This window comes from Lonchura striata, chromosome 12 (genome assembly GCF_046129695.1).
Source record: "Lonchura striata isolate bLonStr1 chromosome 12, bLonStr1.mat, whole genome shotgun sequence".
Lineage (NCBI taxonomy): Eukaryota > Metazoa > Chordata > Aves > Passeriformes > Estrildidae > Lonchura > Lonchura striata.
In genome coordinates this window covers 12,077,106-12,099,618 of record NC_134614.1, presented here as the reverse complement: position 1 = coordinate 12,099,618, position 22,513 = coordinate 12,077,106, and the positions used below count along the sequence as shown (strand labels likewise).

Sequence of the window (22,513 nt, the reverse complement as noted above, 5' to 3'; positions counted from 1 at the left end):
TTCTGGAATCTGAGAAGTAACCCTATCTTCTCTGTGATGCTGGGAAACTTCTCCAGGGGCTTTCATTGATGATAATGTTAGCTGGATTACAATGTAATTGGTTGCCTTCCATTTCTTTTGGTATTTTTTAGGGAAGAGAGCTAAGGCTCGGTTGGCCAAAGGACTGGTTCTATTGACAGTGTTGTCTCATATTGGACTGTATTTTCCAGCATGGAGCACTCTTTCATGTCAGTGCTCTGGCTTCAGCCTGGAATGAACTTTTATCTATTTATTTATTTAATAGTTGTCTTTTACCTTTTAATGTACTTTGTGCTGAAAATAAGTCAAACATTCATGCTATCTCAAAACTAAACATTGTTTTTTCTATATGCTGGATGGACTGTCTCTCTGTCTATAGCAGCTGTGTGTCTATGGGAGAGGGAGCCAAACTCAACATTTGCTGTGAAGCAGGATCATTCCATTACTTAAAAGCTGCTTCTCTGTCACCATAAAAAGTTCTGACAGATTCACCAAAATGTGCAGCATCTGTGATTCTCTGAACTGCTGCCTCCAAAAATCTTTGTATATATGCTTATGTAAAGTACCTATATAAAATTTAACTGCACTTCTGAAGAGGATAGAAGGCATATATTTTTAATAGGATACTTTCAGAACAGGAATTAAAACTCTCAACAATAGGTGCTTGAAAAGGTCCTCCAAAACATCATTTTTTAGAGCATAATTTTTAAAGACTCCAAGAGAGTAAGTAATAATATGCCACATGTGTTCATTGAGGTCAAAACTTGAAATAGCCATGGTGTGTGTGGAGTTTATGGTATGCTGCATGGATGACTTGGATTGAAGTGATCATACAAAGTGTAATTCTCAGCACTGGCTGCTACTTTGAAATATTCTTCAAGAGCTTCTTGAATTTTTACCTGGTTTCACTGAAGTGTTGCTGTAGTGGCATAAAAAATGTTTTGCAGCTGCTATATCTGAGAGTCTTAGAAAAACAATTTGAAGAAAATATTGTTTATAGAATTTGTTGTTATGCAGTTAAATAGTGAAGTTTGGTTTAATGTTTGAATGTGCCCTTTAGCAACCTGTTTGCCTAAGGCGGCAGCTGGTTGGGAGCTGAGTGCAATTGAGATGGGAGATATTTGTGTTTGCTGACTTTGGGTGTGGAAAGGTGGCTTTTTAAGGAAGCAGTGCAAAGGCAAATAAAACAGCAGATTTCAGGCAGTTAGTGAGGAAATGGGAATGGCCTCTTTAGAGATATTACACTAAACCTCCTGACTGGTAATCAGCTCTTCAGGCTCTGTGAGCATGAAGACATTTGTTTCAGAGAATGATGGTGGGTAACACATCTTTTCCCCTGTAGTAGATGTACATTATTGCCCATTACATAGTGATGCTACTGCTTTCTTTTTTATTAAAAAGAATAATAGTTTCTGCATTGAGGGTTCCTTAGAGTTCAGAAACGATTTTTTTTTCCTCACAGTTTTCCTATCAACTAAGTATAACAAGATACTATTTCAACAATGCAAAGCATTTTAGTGAGGGTGAGAAACTGTGGGAACATGTTTCATCAGAAGATATTAATTATTTTGCTTTAACTGTAGTGAACAGCTGTTGAATGATGTTATTTTTTAACTATGGCTACTGTGAATATCTTGTCTAGAGATACAAATAGGGTGTGGAGGGAAAAGCAAAAAATATTTTTAGCCCGAGGATCAAAGTGTATCAGTAACAGTAGGGGAGGGGGAAAAAAAAGGTAGAGGAGAAAATAGGCTTTGTATAGGGAATCAGTTTTAACAAGATTGGCTAATACTTACCCCATTCTTCCAGATAGAAGTCAGATTTGAGCCTGTGGGATGACTTCAATACTTTTCTTAAACCTTCTCATGTTTTTCTGTTCAAGAGACCCTGCAGTGCTGTTCTGTGCAAGTATTCAGGGGCTTCAGTGCTGTGCTACACCAGAGCCTTTCCCCCACCTTTGTTTTTGTCCACTTAAGGGCCATTGCAGAACTCCCAAAATTAAATACAAATTAATAAAATACACTTAAATTTAACACACTTGTCAGTATTTGAGCTAGTGGTTTGCCACTGCTAGGCTTTTCTCTGCTATTATGTGATGTAGGAATCTGCTCTAAGGCAGGTGGGTTGATAAAGCTTCAGAAAAACAGAGTTAATATTTTTAATGGAAGCATAGAAGAGATAACATAAGAGAATTTTAGGGTTCGTGTTTCCCTCTGGGGACTGTAGTGTTAAGCAGCCTATACTTGGTCATAGAAAACTAAGTATCCTGAATTTCAGATGTCTCATAAAACCAGCAAGGATGTTTCTTCAAGTTTCCTCAGTAAGACAGTGAGAGTAGTGATAAACTTAGTTGCTTTAAATAAACTCTGGCATTGTTTAGCTGTGTTTTTGTTCTGCAGTTGAGTTTTGCCCACTTCCTGCTGTTACAGCACAGCATGATCTCCAGGACAGCACCTAATCCAAGAGCGTGTCCCTTATCTGGAACAGGCAAGGTTCAGTGTGCAGAGGCTGAGGAACAGAATGTGTCTGAGCAGTCTCTTAAATTAATATTCATTCACTTGGTATCTGGCTTCAAGTTATTAAGAGGGAAGATGATAGATTTATTTTCCTCCTTCAAGTTTTATCATGAATCTTGCCTGTGCTGTTAAGTTCAAGTCCAAACAGGAGCTGGATGGTGATACAGAAAGAGGCACCTGTGAATAGTGTATATTTTTCTGAATATTGTTCTTTTGCTTTTTGAGTTGCATTTCATTTTCTAAAATGTTTTTGTTACTGGAGGCTGATTTCTGAGGATAGTGGTAGTATTCTGATTGTGTGCATATATATATATTTTTAAACATATACAAAATTTTCCTTTGTTAATTTTAGCTTTCATTTTGTGTAGCTCACTTGGAATATTAACAATATTTTTTTAAGAGTATAAGCCTTACAATTTTCTTTTCACAAAAAAAAAAAAGTTTTATTTTAGACCTACTGAAAGTAGGCCTAAAATAAAAAGGTAGACCTACATGTATTCACTGGAAATATGTCCATAAAATATTCATAATGCTTGAAAAATATATTCCCCTTGTACATATTTAAATAAATTTTTTTACTTAAAAAAAAATCTCAAGAAAGGATCTTAAGGGAACTCTGTAGCACATGAGTGAGGAGAGAATGTACAGGCTGAGAATTTTTCTCTGAAATGACTTTGAAGTAAGAGAAGTAGTGGTAATACTTGGTATCCCTGGCTTTGTAAAGTTTTGACAGATACCAATTTTCTGTTTGCCATTTAGAAACTAAAAAATCTTTATTATTTTGACAAGACCATAAAACTTCACAGCATTGTGTGGCTCAGCTGTTTAATTGCATGTTGCTCCTGGTAGAGAGTGAACAAGGACCTGTGTAGACAGACCTGTTGGCAGGAATAGTGTGACAAACGTGTGTCCCCAAAGCTTGTCTGACTCGCTGCTGTCCCACCTCCAGTGTGGCTGGGGACAGCTGCTGGGTGGCAGCCCTGAGGTGCCCTCCAAGCCCTGGCAGTGCCCTCCATCCCCACAGACAGGAACCAAGGAGTGTGATTTGGAAGAAGCTGATGTGGAGAGCTGATACAGACCAAAGTCACTCAAGGTGCACAGTGTGCTGCTGTTGTTCTCAGATACCAGGCTGGGAACGTGGGGGAGTTGAGGAGTTTGACAAGGTGTGTTCCTCTCTGGTTTACTTTGTGGTTTTCTTTTGCAGAGCATCTCAGAACATAAATTAGGTTAATGCCATCTTTGATTTATTTCTGTGAGATCTATGTCAACATTTATCATCAATTGTTCATAGAAAAGAATAATGTTTAAATAGTAACTTTTATAATTTCTGGCCTCTGCTTTTGCTGCAGTTTGAGTGTGGAAGCCTCAGTGCAGAGATATGTATTGGCTTGGATGTTTCCAAGGGTGGGGAGGAGGAGAGTGCTGACCTAGTACTGCTCTAGTACCAGCTCACTAAAAAACAGTGGAAGTTGTACCTTTTTTTTTCTGGGATGGCAACCTTGTGGTTTTGTAATCTGAATCTTTGACCTTGTAACTCTGAGAGTTAATTAACTCCTTCTAACCTTGCCCTGGACCTTTGGTCTTACTGGTATGGGTGACTGTAAGAGGAGTTAAAACTCTTGTTGCCATAACTTGTGTGATCATTGAAGAATCTGGGCTTTCCCCAGGTTAGGAAATTGCTGTCTCAAAAAGGAGAACTCTGCAGAAGGTGTTAAGTATGGACTCTTGCAATATTGCTTTAACATCTATTTAAGAAAAACTTTCTTCCTGTGCTGTTATAGGCTATAGAGGCAGGTAATAATTTTGTTTTCAACACGTGTTGCTGCTTGAACCACTTGTAGAAATAAAAGGTTTTTTGTGTGGATTTGTTTGGTGGGGGTTCCATGTTGGTGATACTTTTTTTCTTTCTGGCATTTTTGTTTGTTTTCTCTTACTTTTCATTTCTTCTGATCCAAAAAGAGTTAAGTGGCTGAGTCTCTGTTCCTGCCCTCACAGAGGGGCTTTGCCAGGGTTGTTTATCCAGTCCTCTGTGGGCAGACTTTGGAAACCAAGATGGGCATTCTCTTCAGAGCAATTAGTTTGTGCAGGTTGGCTTTATCTACCTGCCAGTGATGGGATGTGTGCCCTGTACTCAGCTTTTCATGCTGTCCCCAAAATCTGTCAAGTCAGATTTTGACCCAGGTTAAACCAGCTTTTTAATGGTTCTTTGTACCTACTTGAAAAAAGTAAGGGATTATTATCTTGACAAGCACAGCTGATATTCTGGTTATATGCTAGTAGGTTTTAATTAATATACTGTTGAGGCTGATTTCTGCTAATCAGTTAGGTCTTGTGCTGATCATAATACAAACTAGGTGTTAAATCAAGTTGAATAAGATGACTGATAGCTATAAATATCTTCCCCCCTTAGAAGAAAGTGGGAGTGGGTAGGGAAGCTATAGGACTCAGAAGTTTTAGGTTAACATTGTGGATCCTGTTACTAAAAAATTATTACTGTTTCATGGTGTTATTAACTTGCATTGTATAGAGTCTTTATTTGTTCTTGCCATGCAAGTCATTTACTGGAAACTTATTTGACCATATAGACCTTTTGTAGGTGGCGAAACTTGGGAATTGCTATTGCAACTGGAATATGTCTGTGCTGTTTTAGAGAGGGACTTCAGCCATGAATGGTTATTTTCTGGAAATGTATGATTTTAAGTTATTAAAATATGTTAAAAAGCTTCTGTAAGTCTTTACATGTTAGAAATTGAAGTTTTCTCTCGTATGTTGTGTGTGCGGATGATTCCACAGCAGTGCTGGCTGTGGCTGCTGCTCTGAATTAACAGAGCTGCCATGATGCACAGCCCTGGTTACAGGCTTGCTGACATCAACTCCCTTGGCATGTGTTCAGAAAAGTAAACAGAAGACAATCAGTGCTGGGTTTGGCATAACTAGCAAGGCCATAAAACTGCCAAATCCTTCTCAATGTATTCATCCAATTAATCACATTGATGTAGGACATTTACTTAAATGAGTAAAACATACTGTATTTGGTTTTTAAAAGTTCTTGTCTTAAAGTTTCCATTTTCTACTTAATTAGTAGCCAAATCTTTACTTAAATAGCACTTTTTCTTGTTTTTTGATGTTGTTCTTTTGTAGAAAAAAAATGAATTCTGAAAGCTCAGCCCTTACCATGAGTAGCCCTGCTGTAATAAACCAGTGTGCCAGAGGAGGAATGGAACAAGAAAAAATTTGGTAAGTGTTACTTCTAATTTTCTAAGAGGTTAGTAGGCAGCAGTACTGAGAGATGTAGTTTGAAAATTAAGTAAAAATAATTATTTGTTTTAACTGATGCATTAAGTCTGCATTATTTAACAACAGAGAAGGAAAAAGGGAAGTTTTTTATTTTGGTTTTGAGTTTTTAGCAGATGACATGGTACAGGGTGTCATGGGGGATGGGCTGTGGAAAAACTCCCGTTCATTTCAGCAGTGCAGCAGTTGTGCTCAGGGAATCCTTCACATGTGGCAAATGTTTTAATCTCCCAGTGCTGCTGGGATGCTGGGCCATGCTGCTACCAGGACCTTTGGTGCTCTGAGGCTCCCAAGATTCCTGCCCTGGGAGACATTACAAAGTCAGTAGTTTCTACTTTGTGTATAAAAAAAATTTACTCTATGTTGGAGGAAAAAAGCAATTGCAAAAGGGTAGACGTGGACAAATGCTTACACTTTGTAACAATTTTTTTTGTGAAAATTGCCACAGACCATGCAATTTCTAGCACCTTTTTCATGAAGGGAACAGGGTGTTGAAAAGGCTTTGATACTATTCCACCTGGGTTAATGAGCCTTTTATTGAGAGCCTGCTGGTTTTTACTTGCTGCTGTTTGCAAGGGTTTTTTTATATTATTTATTTACCATGTGGCAAACAACCAGTAAATTCATGACAGGAAGCATGATACCCATATGGACGAAAACCTACCTTATGTTGTTTTTGTTGTCTGAGAAATACTCTTGAAAAGCTAAAGAATTAAAGAAATATTAGCAAATTAATGTTCTGTTTCCTGTTGCAGGCTGTCAGGAAATCAAATAGTCTTTTTTTTCTTTGGTTTTAATGTAATATTAAGCTAACGGCATCATAATACCTGAAAGTAGTTTCTTTTAAACATTTCTTCTGGAATATTCTCAATAAAATCTTTGGATGAAAGGGTAGGAGGAAGAACTATGGGCTTCTCTCCTGACTCACAGATCTACTGAGAGGTGGGAAATTGACACAAACACTTTTTTTGTTTGATGTCTTTTGCTGGTTTTTATATCCTGCTTGTGGTATTGATCTGGGGACAGTTCTGGTTAATGTCTTTATCAATGCTCTGGGTGAGGGCATGGAGGACACCCTCAGTAAATTTGCAGATGACTCCAAGTTAGGTGGGAGTGTTTATCTGCTGGAGGGTAGGAGGCCTCTGCAGAGGGATCTGGACAGGCTGGATCAATGGGCCAAGGCCAGTGGTGTGAGGTTCAATGAGGTAAAGATGGGTCCTGCCTTTGGGTCACAACAACCCCCTGTGTCTCCAGGAGGCAGAGTAGCTGGAAAGCTGCATGGCAGGAAAAGATCTGGGGATGTTGGTTGACAGCAGCTGAACACGAGCCCAGGTGTGCCCAGGGGGCCAAGCAGGCCAGTGGCATCCTGGCTGTGTCAGCAATAGTGTGGCCAGCAGGACCAGGGCAGTGACTGTCCCCCTGTACTGGGCACTGGTGAGGCCACAGCTCAAATCCTGGGTCAGTTTTGGGCTCCTCACTGCACAAAGACATTGAGGTGCTGGAGTGTGTCCAGAGGAGGGCAGGGGAGCTGGGGAAGGGGCTGGAGCACAAATCTGATGAGGAGCAGCTGAGGGAGTTGAGATTGTTTAACCTGGAGATCAGGAGACCCAGGGAGGACTTCATCAATATCAGTGTGGTGCATGTCTGGTTAGGTTTCCAAGATACTATTTTTTATTCTGGGCTTCTGTGAATACTACAGTTGAATGAACATTATTTTTCTCAGCCCAATAAAGTGTAATGGTGCACTGCCTTACTGCATTGTTCTTTTATTGCTGTTTATTCATTGTCTGATTCTTGGAACTTATTTACATTCTGATGGTTCTGGGTTTATTTTCATGAAAATGCGAGTGTTGGTAAGGACTGGTGTTAGTCATAGGAAGATTAGAAATGTTTATTGCTAAAAGTATACAGTGACAGGGTAATATATTCAATTAAGTGAAAAGCATCCCCAGAGTGAAGCCCTGAGCAAGACCTTATCTAGCATTTAAACATCACGTACAATGCATGTAAAAGGCTTTGATGTTGCATAAGGCACCCTAGAAACAGAGGAGAGAGTAAATAATTGACTGAACTCCAGTTACCTTGTACAGGCATTGACCAAGTTTGCCATTCTGATTTATTAGTGTTTTGCATCTGCATAGTTTGGTGCATCTACCAGATGAAAAAAATAATTGCATTCTCAAACTTGCAATGTTTCACTTTGTTCTGTTGCTTTTTTCCCTCCCAGCATACTTAAACAAGATTATAGTAGAAGAATGCTGGTAGTAGCAGAAGTGTGATTGCTGTGAATGTCTGATAACTGCAGGGTCCCGTGGCACAGGTCATGTGTGAACCAAATTAAGCTGCTCTTGATAAGCAGGAAGGTGGAGGAACTTGGTGGATGGGTCATAATATCAGCAATATCAGCTGTTGGAGCTGGTGTGGAAGAGTGTTGAACAATCAAGGCTTGAGAGGCTTGAAATTGTAGATCTCCTGATTTGGCAGATTCTCAGTGTCTTAATGTTGAAAATTTCTAGAAAGGAACTAAAGATTAGGGAGCGAGCAGGAACTGTGTCAATTCATCCAGGCTTTCTGTGAAAGTAGCTGGGTGGCACATTGTTTTTCAAAACAAATGTGCAGGAGAATTGGAAATATTCCAGGTGTTGTTATTATGTGTTGATTTTATAATATGCTTCCTCTAGGCTGGATGTATTCTTGCTATTCTTCATCATGTTATTTAGGATTAAGTCAGAAAGTATTTAATCTTTTTAAAAATAATAATTGGAATTTGGGTTCTGGATGTCTCATGACAGTTTTGGTGCCTTGGCTTTCTATTTCTGTTTCCAAATACTCTGCCATGTTCCTTATGAAGTATGCAGTGTCCTACTATTTCTATAACAGTGTTTTAATTACTTTTAGCCAAAATTTCTCTGAGAACAGTTTATGTTATGAATAAATAAATCCATAAATCTTAGCACTAACCAAACAAGCACTATTATATGTGCATTCTGACTGTGTATTTATGACTTGGATTAAACTGAGTTTGAGAAACTTTGTAACATATTTTCTTTTTTGTTTTTGTTTTCTGCTGCAACAAACTATTTTTGTTTCAGCTTACTTTCTAATCAGAGACTGGTGACTTTGTGGGGAAGGGAAGCCACTGAAACTCCAGTCCATAGAGTGAGAAGGAAGACATGCTTAGATACCGAATTTAGATATTGCAAAAACTAACTTTAAACCCAGCTCCATCATAGCATACATTAAAAAATAACAGATCAGTGTCATATCTTAGTGTGCAGGTGTCTGGAAACTCTTTGGTATAGAAAAAGTAATTATTCTGGAGTATTGTACAACCAGCATTTGAAGCTTTTTTTTTTTTTAATATATAAGTTCATCTGTTCAATAACAAAAAAGAAATAACACAGTTAACTGAGATTAAAACAATACTTGAACTGCCATCCCCATGACTGAGTAAAAGCAAGAAGGAAAGCAGTGGTGAGCAGCTGAAAATCTGCATCTTCACTTAATAAGGAACAATGTAGATACCACATAGCTCTTACCTTAATGCTTGTGGTTGTAATCACTCAGCTCTTCTTCCTCGGCGAGGATCAGAATGGAGCAGTTAAATTGCTGCCTTCTGTACCTCAGAGACAGACAAGTGCACAAGCTGACTCGTAGCTTGTGTGGGAAGTCAGGTTTCGTGACAATAAATCATCATGGCTCTGTTGCAGCTTTTGCCAGCTGCTAGTTGATGAAGGAAGAATTATGTGTCTGGAATTACAGTAAGAAGAGAAACAAGTTTCACAACTTTCCCTGTTTCTCCTATATCCTTGTTTAATCAGTAGAAATGAGTCATCCTGAAGAATTGAATTAAACTGGCTCTAGTCAAGTGCAGTTTAACTGCAGATGTTTGATTACAAAAGGCACATGTTCAGGGACTACAAGGAAGGTTACAGTGTGTGCAGAAAGGAAACCTCATAAATTACAGATTAACATTTCAGATAGCTGAATAAAATTAATCTTATCTGCAAGAGGCCTTGAATTAGTTGCTTTCTAGTAAGACAATATTTATTTATTTATTTATTACAAGGTGAGAAAATGCTTTTCTTGGAAAGCCAAAAAATATTCAGGATAGTTAGCATAAGATAACAGTCATGACCAACTACTTTTAATAAAGCAGATAAATAATTAGTGTATATACATATAAAATCACTTCTATCTTACCTAACTTTCTTAGTTTACTTAAAGTGCTTCTCTGCCCATAAAAGGAGTAGTAAAATTGAAAATTGTTACAATGGAATCACTTGCATTGGGACTTGCAGCCTGAGACCAGTTCCTTAAAGGAAGTAGATGATCCAGGAGAGTGACGCAGGACATGGAGACGGTGACTCATGAGACTCCGTAGCACACCCACAAACAGTGAGAGATGAGAATGTGCTGAAATGGTTAAAGTAAGTGCACTCACCAACTGCTGACTTGCCTCATGCATGCATGAAATGGGCTTTGTAGCTGAAGAAAATATGCCCCAGAGGCAAGTACAAGTTTAAACATATGTTCAGTCATCATGTCTTGCAAAACTAAGTATGGATTGCATTTCCTCACCGTGGATGGGATTAAAAACCTCTTGATTTTGCCTTGAGAAGGAAAAGTGCTGGGGCTGCTCTCAGCCCAAGCCCACGAGGTGGCAGCCTTGGTTTGGATGAGTGGCTGTGCCCACTCCCTATCGGGCTGTTCCCCTTCCCTCTTCCCACCCCTCCCTTGGCTTTTTTTCTGGGATCACATGAGGACATAGCAGCAGAGGTGAGTTACTAATTACTTGTTTAAAAGAAACCTTAGAGTAAGGTTACTGCTTGGTGGATTTTTTGCAGTGGGTTCATTTTTTATTTTTTTTTTCCTGTTTTTTTTCTTGGTTTTTTTATTTGTGAAAGATCGTCACTCAGTTCCTGGATAAAGCTGTAATCTGCATCTTGTACATGTGATTGCATTGTCTCTAGGTCATACTGCAGATAATTTTTGTTGATAGTATGTCTCTTAAAACATTTGCTGACTACTTGCTTATGACTCTATTGAGTCCTACCTGCTTTTTTAGTGTTCCCTATCTCTTTATTATAGCTGTTAGCTGAGGGAGTGAGTTACAACAAACATTTCTGAAATAGCTGATTGGTTCCAGTTGAGTGTCAGAAATTTTGATCCAACTAAAAGGTAATGACATCTTTAGGCTTCCCTCATTGGTATTTTGTTTATGAATGTGTGTTAGTGCATGGGCTGATGACAAGGCTTTGTACTCTGACAAATAAATTGAGTGTTCACAGGGAGTGTTTAGAGGGAGGGAAGTACATTTCTTTATTAAAGAGCTGCAGAATATTTTAAAACTGTAACTTTTACTTACTGTGATGTAGAAAAAGTATGTAAAACTCTGACAGTTCATCTGATTTTTAAAAGTATCTTGTTGTATTCTTCCTTATTGGCTATCATGGTGAAATCTAAAAAATAAGTTTAATAGAAAATGTCACTTTGGACTGTGTGAGTAACTCACTTGGTTGGAACAGAAATCACTGGTACTGAGAAGCTGAATCTATGTAGCTTTTAAAAAGGAACCAGGCTTTCACATTTTGGTATGTAAAATTGTTTTAACTTACTTTCATTTTCATTTTCCTGCGCGTCCCCCCCCCCCCCCCCCCATCAATTAGAAAAGTGCATGCTATCAGGTGATTAGGCTTGGATCACCAATGTTAGTGACTAATGAACTATGGAAGGAGGTCTCACCATCCCTAACTCAGGTTTTGGTCATTTGTAAATTGAAATTATGATTATAGAGGATGAAAACATTTCCTTCAGTGCTGTCTTGCAGATATAAAGTAAATGAGTTTGTGTAGTTTAGAACAAGGATGAAATTTGTCATCTTAGTTCTTATTCATGCTATAGAGCCTCATTTTCTCATTCAGATATGCAGCATCTTGATGAATTTTCTTTTCCTTCTCTATTATCTTCTGGAAAAAAACCCAAAAAATTGGAGAAATAGTCCAAATTTCTTGTTGAAAAATATGAAACATGTTAACAAGCCAAGTAAAGGAAAACACTGTCTTCCCTCCTTCATAGTTGTCATGGCTTAACCCCTAACTAATGACAATGATAGTGTCACCAGAAGTTGGAAATAAAGCTCTCTAGCACTGCAATGTCAGTATTAGAAAGAGGCATGGCTTTTATTTTAGGTGCCAGATTTTAGGTGAGAGGGATATTTCTGCCTAACCCACTAGCTAACATGCTAGTTTAAATCTATATAGCTTGTACATATTCATTGCATTTCCCAAGGCTCATACATACATGCTAAACATTCACACAAATTCTTTTGCATATTCAAATCACTTCTTGGAGCTTATTTACACTAGAGTAGGCATCTTTAGGGAGTCTCTGGTGGTCATTTTGGGGAACATTCCATTCCTCAAATCATTCTTTTTTGGTCACAGGCCTCCAAACAAAAAGTATCTTTTCTCTGAGTGCACCCCAGCATGGTCTGGGTGAGATGCAGCTTCTTATCAGCGTTGCTTAGGCCCGCGGTCTTTAAGGCTGCAGGAACCATGTGCACCCATTGACAGAGGACTCGGCAGTGTCCTGCTTTAGTTAGCAGTAAAGGAACTCACAAGGCTTAAACGCTATTTGCTACAATTGCAGCTTTTCCCAGCAATAGCAGTGCGATTGAAGGGGCACAGAAAGAAGCCATGCACAGTAGGGTTGCTCAGCAGTCACTGACCAAGGCCATCCCCACGCAGCCATCGGCCCCCTCCAGCTCCCCCTTCCCTGGGCATGGCCTCCTGGCCTATGGATTATTTATTGTCCCTGTGGCCAGCTCGGCCCGGCTGCCCTCACCATCTCCATCCCAGTTTCTTGTGCAGCTCCCCACTGGCAGAGCAGGAAACAGTGAGTGTGAGTTTCTGCTAATCACTTTGAAACATCTTGATTCTCTTCGTGGATGCATGTGTCTATATGAAGTGTAACTTTTTTTTTTTTTTTTTTTTAAATGTAAAAACCCCCAAAACCCAGTGGTCTACCACTGGTAACCATCTGTTTCCTGTATGCTTACCCTACTTCTCTTTCTAAAGATTCTTGTCCTTGGTCATGATTCCTTTTCACTAAAACTCCAGAATCTGTTCTTATAAACAGTGTGTTTTATTTTATACATTTCTTCAGCGTCCATTACAGCTGAGTTTCTAGTTAATACTCTAATACTGATAGGACGACACTTCTCCTTGCCTCCCTTTCCCACAAAAAAGTAGTTCTTACATATGCTTAGTTAATTCTCTGGCTGTAGAGGGAGCTGGTGATAAAGTTTTTAAGGAACACAAACAGTATTTCTTTGGGAATATTTACACATTGCAGTATTTGGAAACAGAGGGTCAGAAACAAAGGGTGATTTGTAATTTGATCTTTCCTTCGTGGGGGAAGGAAGGATGGAGGTTATGTGAACTGGTAAAATTAACTGCATTTTCCTGTGGGGCCCTGAATTTCGAGACAGTGATTTGAATATGTCTTTCAAGCTGAATACATTTGGTCACCTGCAAATCTCTGGGACATAAAAGGCATCTTTTCTGTATTAGGTTGTTATTCCATTGCCTTATAACTACACAAGGAAATTCCTCAGCAACCTCATTTCTTTTGATGTGGAAAGAGAAAATCTATGTGAATAGGAATATTAAGGTCATTATGAACAGAAACTCAGTAAAAATACATGACAAAAATCTACCTGCAGAATATCCTCTTGTGTTAGTTAGCATGAAGAACTCATGTTTTTCTTTCCCAACTTTGAACTTAATTATTATAAGAAGCATAAATTAAAAATTAACCTAATGTGTTGGCAGGAATAGAGGTGGTTTGTTGTCATCTTCTGTCAGGCTTTGTACTCAGTGGTGAAAGCCCTGAGTTGACTGTTTTATGAGCTGGCAAGTTATTTATGTCTTCATTTAAAAAAAATGGATTCTATAGTTGTTTTTTAAAAAGTGAATTCAATTACTACTATGCTTCTGAGTGTAAGAGATTTTGTTTCAAAGACTCGTTAATTGTTGCAAATTGCACCAAAAAGGAAGAGCTCTCAGTTTTTCTCTCTTGGGGTCTCCCCAGCCCCACTCTGTACAAACCGTAAGATAAATGTGACTCCATTCTGAAAGCTATATAATGTGATTATATTCCAAGTTGTATGTGACTAGATAGATTGAAAAAAGGAGAGAATTTGCACTCAGTTTTTAAAAACTGGTGTCTCTTTGCAATTTCTTTAGATACGCTCACATCTGACACTTTATTTACTGACATTATTTGTTACTACACAGAGCTAGATCTGTCAGGTTGTACCTGGGCATGCTTAAGCACGTTTCCCTCCCTGTCAGATCTGCTGTTCCCTAACTCAGTGCAGGGAGGGAGTTGCTAAGTCAACTACAGATCAATAAGGAATTCGTAGCAAAGTACAGACAGGGAAGGTCATGATATGCTTTTATTGTATCTGCCCTGCTATATAGCACCTTCTCTGTCCCATCCATCAGATTTCATAAGTTTGGAGATTTTTTCCCTTCCCCTCGATATCCTCCTTTATCTAAATTAGCAACTGACCCAAAGAGCTCTTTCATCTTCCCCTTTGCTGTGTTGATATGGGGGCACTGCATAACAAAAGAGAATATTGTGAGAAATATCTGCTGATCTCCAAACAAATGAAGAAGAAAGCAGAGAGGAAAAAATAGGATTGAGAGGGTTAAATTAGTTTATCATTAACCATTGAAATTTATTTGATAAACTTCTCCCACCTACTGTTGTTTGTCTTTTGTTTTGTAGGACTTGATATTACAATACTTGGTTTCGTGGTAGTTTTTTAGTGTATCAAGGTCGTGAAAAGGTAAATTTTTTAGCACCAGAACCATTTCTACATTTCCTCTCTGAAGGTTATATGTGTCTGGTTTTGCTCATAGTATGTGTATGTGCTGTATGGGTACAGCTGGACTTTTCTGACTAGCAGTGTCCTTCAGGTCTGTAGGTGTGCTTTGCAGAGCTTTCTCCTGTCAGACTGAGCTGTGTGAAAAACACCAATCACTGGTTTTTTAAACTCTTAAAAGTTTATTAGTAATAAAATAGTTATGAAAAATAGTAATAAAATTGGAGTAATAAAAATTTGGACAGTGAGTATTAGGACACTACGAGACAATAAAAAGCAAACAATTATAGATGTCTGGATGGTTTTGGGCACTGAGCTGCCAAAAACATGTCTTGTGAACAAAGGAATAACCCTTAAAAGCAATAACCTGTTGCATATTCATATATCTCATACATTATGCATAAATTCCTTGCAAATTAAGAATTTTTCTGTTTTTGGTCAATTTATTCCCCTTAATCCTGGTGGTTCCATAAAGACAGAGAGAAGGTGGAAGAATGTTTGTCTTTTCCGATAAGGAGGCTGTAACTCTTTGTGTCCTGTCGCTGTTATCTCTGTGCAAAGAGTTTCTTGTTTATCTTACCCCTTTTATTGAGCTAGTAAAAAAAACTTACATCACAGAGTTCCTGTTTTAACATTATCTTATAACCTAAAACTATATTTAACACACTACTTAAGAGAATTAATACAGCATAGCTTTTTAACATTGCACATATAATATTCATCGTAACATTTGCAAAAAGCCAATCATAAATATGCATTTTGCACAAGCAGGTTTCTTTTGCAGTTCCTAAATAGCCTGTTTGCAAGAAGACAACTGTGAAATGTCCCCTGACTCTATACACTTAGTTTGGAAAAATTGTATATGCTAATTTTGCACTCATAAACAAAATAGTGATTTCTTATGTTCCTCTACTAATGTGTAATTTCATGTAACTGAAGCAGCTGTCCCCGTCTCCCTGAGGAACACGGGCTATGAATGTTCAGCTGTTTTTCTCATCAAGGTAGGATGGGATCATGATTTTCTCTTTCCATACTCCTGCCTCAGGCCTTTCAGCAACTGACTTCTACCTACAGAAAAACAAAATTGTCACAAAGGGCAGGTAGGAAGATTGACCAAAGACTTTAGAACTGACAAAAACTTGTTTTGGATTCTGAGTCTCTGATGCCTTTAGTTATAGGAAATGGTCTTGTATTAAATCCCATCAAAGTTCCTGAGTATTATTTCCTTGCCAATTTCAAGTCAAACTGCTTTAATTGGCGATTAAAATACTCTTTTCTTGTCCAGTCAGGAATAGACTACTATCGGTAGTCTCCAAAACTGTCTAATCCATCATCAGGTCACCTTTAATTTAGGATTTTGCATCGGCTAGGTGAATAGATGAGGGTAGTTTGTAGCCTTTGAAGCAACAAGCTGTTTCCCCTGAGAAAATGCTGAGCTGTTTTCTCAGCCTAATAGAAATTGCTCAGGTAAACAACACTGTGGTGCTGCAGAGCAAGATTTGGGATCAGTATGGATGCCAGCTGTCTTGCTTTGTTACAGACTTAATCAAGAGGAAATTTTAACAAAGCACTTGAATTTCTTTTGTTTACAGTGCTAACTCGTGTAGGAGAATAAGCGGAGTTATTCAAGTGCCTGTATTTATTTGGAAATGAAATATCTAAAATATCAGGTTCTTTACACAGTACTTTGTACATGTTTTGAGATTTCTGTAATAACAGAAAGGTTTCTGTGTGAAGCTGTTGTAAAAACGTAGTTACACCCAGATTTTATTATGTGTTAATTGTCTATTAGGCTTTGTAATTAATGTGCAAAGATTGACACTCCTGATACCAGTGCATGCTTACAATAAATGTCTGCTATGGTAATTTAATGCCTTTAACAGCCTTTCAGCAATGAGTTACATCTCAAATGCACTATAGGGCAATTTTTTTTGTTAACTGAGGCTTTTGGTCACAGTAGAATTCCACTACAAGTGTATTGCAGCTCTGTTTATATTCCACTAAAGCAAAGATGTAACTGCTTTGATCTGGTTTACATTTAAAGATAACGTAAAAATACAATTATGCTTATTTTCTGCATTTTTTTTCACAATGCAGTTGAGTTTAGTGATCATCTCTTTGTTTACATATCAGACACTGTTTTAATGTTTTTCTCTGTGAAGAAGATTTAATATTTAATAGTTTTCACTTGCTAGTAATTTTAAATATTTTTCTCTTGAGAAGAGCCATCCAATTTTACGAACTTGGACAAAAAAATAATTTCATTTCTCCCCAAGTAGGGTGGTTGATTCTTTATGACAATTTAAAGAACAAGCTTTTCCCCCCTATTCCATATATTTACTTGAAGAATAAAAGTTATGACACATTTTGAGTTTAAAGATCCAACCAAGTAACTCCCCAAACTTTTATCTTTCTCAGTAGGACACCAAGGGACATGGCAGCTTAGAGTTCTGAAACCATTTTCTTTTGCTTTTCAAGGTACCTCAGCTAGTCAGACTTGTAGAAAGGTGCACGCGTGTGGTTTGAAGAGAGCCTGGTTTCCTCAGGAAATGACATGTGACTGTGCGGATAGTCTTGCCAGCAACTTTTGAACTCATTGCCCAGTTTCGTATTTTAGAAGATAGAAAAAAATGCCGGAGCAAATGAGCTCCAGTTTTAGCATAACTGTGTGTGGCTGAGGTGAGAGGTGCTGGTTAGGACCAGGGTGATGAGGGAGGCCCCCAAGGAGCGTGGCCATTCCCGTCCTTGGTGAAGAGCAGCAGCAGCAGGGCTGCCCGGAGCTGGCCGCAGCCCTCTCGTGGCAGGGGGACCCGGAGGTGCCGAGGCGTGGGACACAGCCTGGGGGCTGCTGCCACTGGAAGGACTTTCCTCAGCTGCCCCAGCACGGTCTGCCTGCAGCAGGAGGTGGGGTTCTGCTGTCACCGCGTGTGCTCAGCGCGAAACCTCTGATGTTGAACTCACCATGTGTCACATCTCACCCCCTGCCTTGTGAGTGCTGCTTCGCCTCCTTCTGGTGCCACCTCGGCCTCTTGGAAATAAAAAAGCAGCTTTATCTTCGCTCTTTACCCTGAGCAAACAGCCCATAGTGTAACATCAGAATTGCAAACTCGTCCTTCATTACTGTGCCACTGCTCCTGAGTGATTGACTCATCTAATCGCTGCCTATCTCTTCTTTCTCGGTTTGAAGTTGTCGGGGTTGGGAGATCTGCCTGGAGGGCTCTTAGGTAACATTCTCAGAGCATCCTGCAGCAGCCTGAAATCCTTCTGGATGTGTAACCCCCACTTCAGTTGGAGGTGAGGAGAGTATCAGCTGAAGTGAACTCTTTTCATATCAGTTGTTCATAAAACATTGTTTTTGATGCATTTGGAAATGAAAAATGCTGTCCTGAAAGCACCGATAGTGTTTTATTAATCAAGAGATACAGAGTAAGTGATTGGGAAAAAACCCAACAGCTTGGCTCCAGAAACGTACTTGAAGTATTCAGAAGGAGTAGGATCACTTACCTAGGCTATCAACAGTAGTTCTGGTACCCATGACCATAAAGGAAATGTTAAATACTTTTGCATCATCATTGATCAAATCAGCATCTGTTTGATTTCTTTCCTTGTGTTTTGACTCTTACTTCAGCTGCTGTAGTGACTGGGGATATTGTCCCCGTCTTCCAGTGCTTTCTGTATAGAGACTGAAAAAGTCTGTTCTTTTGTGACCGGGGAGTTAAAACAAAGATAAATGTGCTCTAATTTAAAGGCATGGCATTAAAAGTTTCAAAGGAAATGTAACAACAGAAAGTGTCTGGAAAAAAACAAAACATGATGGAAATAAAGAATAAAACCGTGTGTGCAGATGTGCAAGTGCTACTAATTTCCTCAATTGGTGGCTCATCACTGTTCTGCTTTACAGCAAAATCCCATTCTGTGCCTCACTTCATGTGTTAATGCCTGGTTTTGCAGGGATTGCAATCAAGAAGGAAAGGAAAAAACATAGGAGTGTATGTATCCATAGAAATAAATGTATATATACTTATATATGCATTTTGGAAAAAAACTAGCTCTAGATATCTCCTACTGATAAATGCACTTTTTAAGGTATGTTCTTTGACCTGGGACAAAATGTATAAACAATTTAAGAGCCATCACTGGTATAATGTTATTTTGAAATAACTCATATGAAAATTATTTTAACAAGGTTTCCTGTATGCCCTTGTAAAATGGTCTTGGGCAGAAATAAATGTAGTTAGTGTATTTTTATTGAAGAGAGTAGAAAACCTAACTTGTTGCTGACAAAAGTAGATATAAGTGAACATTTTCTTTCCTGAGTGGATATTTTGAATGGAGCTTTAATGGTACCACAGTTTGAACAGGTTCGAGTTCATGGCATTCAGGGTTTCTATAGTAATTACTATGGCAACAGTGATGCAGAAAATGTTCCCACGGGAACCCAGCTGTGAATAATAACTAACTGAAATCATTTTGCCTTTGCATCTCATGTTAAATGTCCCTTCAGTGAAAGTATGAGGGGGTTGCTTACCTAATAGGAAGTCATTCTCTTGACTTCATATATATTGAACCCATATATGTTGACAGGTGTGTCTGGTTTCAGACTAGAAACACCTTTTCAATGTATTGCTGAGGTATCATCCCAAAGACCAATGACAAGTATTACAAAATGTTAGGTGTAAAATAGAAGTCACCGGCTTCAAACGTTTGATGTTGTAAAGAAACTTCTTCAGCCAAATTTGTAGTATAAAATCTGCTCAAGACCTGTAACTTAGTTTTATCTTGAAGAATTATGTAAATCATTTACATATGACAAATACTGTTAATAAACACTGTCTTAATAGCCTTCTGACCTCACTGTGCAACAAAGGTCAGGATCACACAAGTCACACGGTAGAGGTCAGTATTTGTTGACTTATAAATTCCCTTCAAAAACTCTTCTGCTTTTTTCAGAAATAAAGTTTTCAAATCTGTTTTTAAATCTAGCTCTCCTTGTACTTGTAAACTGGCCTTTGTGCATACAATTGCCTTGTTCATATTTATTTCACTTTCATTCACAACAAAGGGGAAGCCAGTCTGGTGTTTATGATATGAATAAACTTTGAAACTTGAAAGCATTTCAGGGCTTGATATGGTAGGTTCCCTGTCATGGAGTAACACAAAATACTTTTGGTACTCTGGGGATTTGTGGCCACAAAGAAAAGTTCTAATGATAAAAAAAGAAAACTAAACTAGCAAATATTTAAAAGACTCTGGTAATTATTTTTTAGTTTTATAAAACTATGTTAAAGCTGAATATGAATGAAGAGCACTTTGTTAACTATGAGGAGAAAGCAGTTTTCTAAGCCCCAGGGGCTGATAGTTGCTCTTAGTTATTTATGCAACTTAATAGGAATTACAGTGCAGATGGAAATGTGATGAAATGGAGGTGAAATCACTATTTATTTGGGCCCCTGTGGTGTACAATCTGCTAGTAATGCAGGTGAAAGTCTTATAAGCAAAAATGCCTTTGTAAATCTAAAAGTTACATTGTTTGATCTTGATGACTTGTATCTATGTATCACATGATGATATCACATGCACTACAGATGTTTCAGCTATGAGTCTCTTAAATATTTTGTTGCATTTATTGTACTTACTGGTCTTGGTAATCTAATAGATGGTAGGTGTTCTCTCCCAGGTTTTGTTGGATGCTTGTCTCTAAAACAACACTCAAAGGAAAAAGATAAAGTATCATGATTTGGGATTAAAAAAAATCTAAGTAAAATGTCTAAAAATGGTGAAAGGTTGAAAAAGTTGAAGCTTCTTTATCCCTCAGGCTTGATATAAATATTGCAACATCCCATGAAAGTTTTTGTAATTGTTAACATGATGGAGACAAGAGGAAATTACCTCAAACTGAATCAAGGGAGGTTCAGATTAGACATCAGGAAGGATTTCTTTGCTGAAAGGGTGGTTGGCAGTGGAAAGGGCTGCCCACGGATGGGGTGGGGTCACCATCCCTGCAGGAGCTCAGGAAACAACTGGATGTGACAGTGCTGTGGCTTGATTGACATGGTGGTGGCCAGTGAAAGGTTGGACTTGATGATCTTGGAGGTATTTTGCAGCCTTAATGACTGTAGTATTCTTTGAATTTATGACTTTCCCCCCACTTCTTAAGATTCTGTTCCTTATTTAACTGACAATATGTGGGAGAATTTCTGTTGTCCATGTTATAGTTATGCCATCATAAAATACTTGCATATATTCTGAGCAGGGCCTCAGGATGCTGCAGAATTTAATCTTTGGTGAGATTTTTATGTCCAAGTTACTGACCTGTATGTGACAAAGTAGCTAGGTGGAATTTACCATGACAGTCTGCAATCCTTTAGGCATGCTGGAGGGCAGAACTAATGGAGACAGAAAATTGTGGTATAATTTGACTTTCCAAGAGAGGTAGTTACTGCATGCTGAAGATAAGTCATGGGCATAGCTGCATCTACTTGGAAACGTTTAGTTTATTAGCTCTGGTGGTGACAGGCCTGTTACAATCTCAAGATAAGATGTTCTGGTCTGTCTGCATAATGCAGAGATTTCAGGAGTGGTTCTTGTCACTCAGTGTGAAACCTTTCAAGCAAGAACAGTCTTGCTCAGTGAACCATTATGCTGCAAGTTAGCCCTCTATAACTGATCACGTTTAATAAAAACAGATTTCTTTTCCTTGTCTGACTGGCTTAGTGCCGTATCCTTGAGAGCAAGGTGTGAAAGTATCACGCAGCTCTCTTGAAAAGGTGCGTAGGAGTGTTTTTCTTTTCAACACAGAAAAGTCTCTAAATTGACTACAATGACCCTATACAACATTTTAGTTACAAACTTACATTTTTTTGCCCTTTCAGGTGAAATGCAAGCTGTAATGCAGAAAAAATATGAAGTTGTAAATGAAGGATAAGGAACCAGCAGTACAAAAGTTTTAAAATTCTGTATAGGATTGACTTGCCTCCAGATGTTACTTGTTTTTAATACTGTTGCCCGCTTGGTTCAGTGCTTCTGATCTCTCTGAATGCCTGTTAGTTAATCACAGCTCCACAGGAACTCAAGTTTACCTTCAGAAAGAGCCACATGAGATGCATCCAAACAGAAAGGGCTTTCAGAACACACCCATTTCCTTTATCAAGAACATGGTGTGGTGGCACTTGAATAGATTTTGAGAGTGTTGGTAGGTTTTCTATGGTAGAAATGAAAATGCTGCTTGGGTGGATTTTGAACAGAGAAGAAATCCCTTGTTCGATTTCTCTGTGTAGAATCCTTTTTTTTCCCTGTCTAACCAGCAAGTATCCAGTCTTGCTAACCGAAGTGGATTTCTCAGCTTTAGGTTCTAGCTTGAAAACAAAATGAAGCAGACTTGTCTTTCCTTCAGCATGAGTGTTGTGAGGCTTTTGCCCCGAGGCCTGGCTTTTTCTGACTGTGATGATGGGGGCAGTTGAACCTTACCATCAGATCTTGTTTTTCCATGGACCAGAGGATCCTCTCTGGCTGTTGGGTGGAAATGAGCAAACATTTATTTTGAATGAGCAGTTGTACTCCCTGTAAAGAATTCAGTGTCTCTGAGATACACAAGTGGGCTGAGGTAATGACTGAAAATTAACAAGCATTATTGCCATTTTTTTCTTCTGAATATAATTGAAACAACACAGGAGTATTTTTAGGCAGCATAGTCAAAGCTGTGAATTATTGCTCTCATCTCAGCCTTTTATAATATTCATGAAATGGTGATATTTTGTTATAGAACCATAATACAGGACTCTGTTCACATCCT

The 22,513-nt window shown here is 38.5% G+C and overlaps 1 protein-coding gene across 1 annotated transcript in view; it reads left to right on the top strand.

The window, feature by feature from the left end:
* ARHGEF3 (Rho guanine nucleotide exchange factor 3) overlaps window positions 1–22,513 on the top strand; it is a 107,905-nt gene that overhangs the window by 6,015 nt on the left and 79,377 nt on the right. Inside the window, 1 exon segment of the mRNA XM_021532712.3 lies at window positions 5,676–5,771. Coding sequence (XP_021388387.2) covers window positions 5,676–5,771 — 96 coding nt within the window.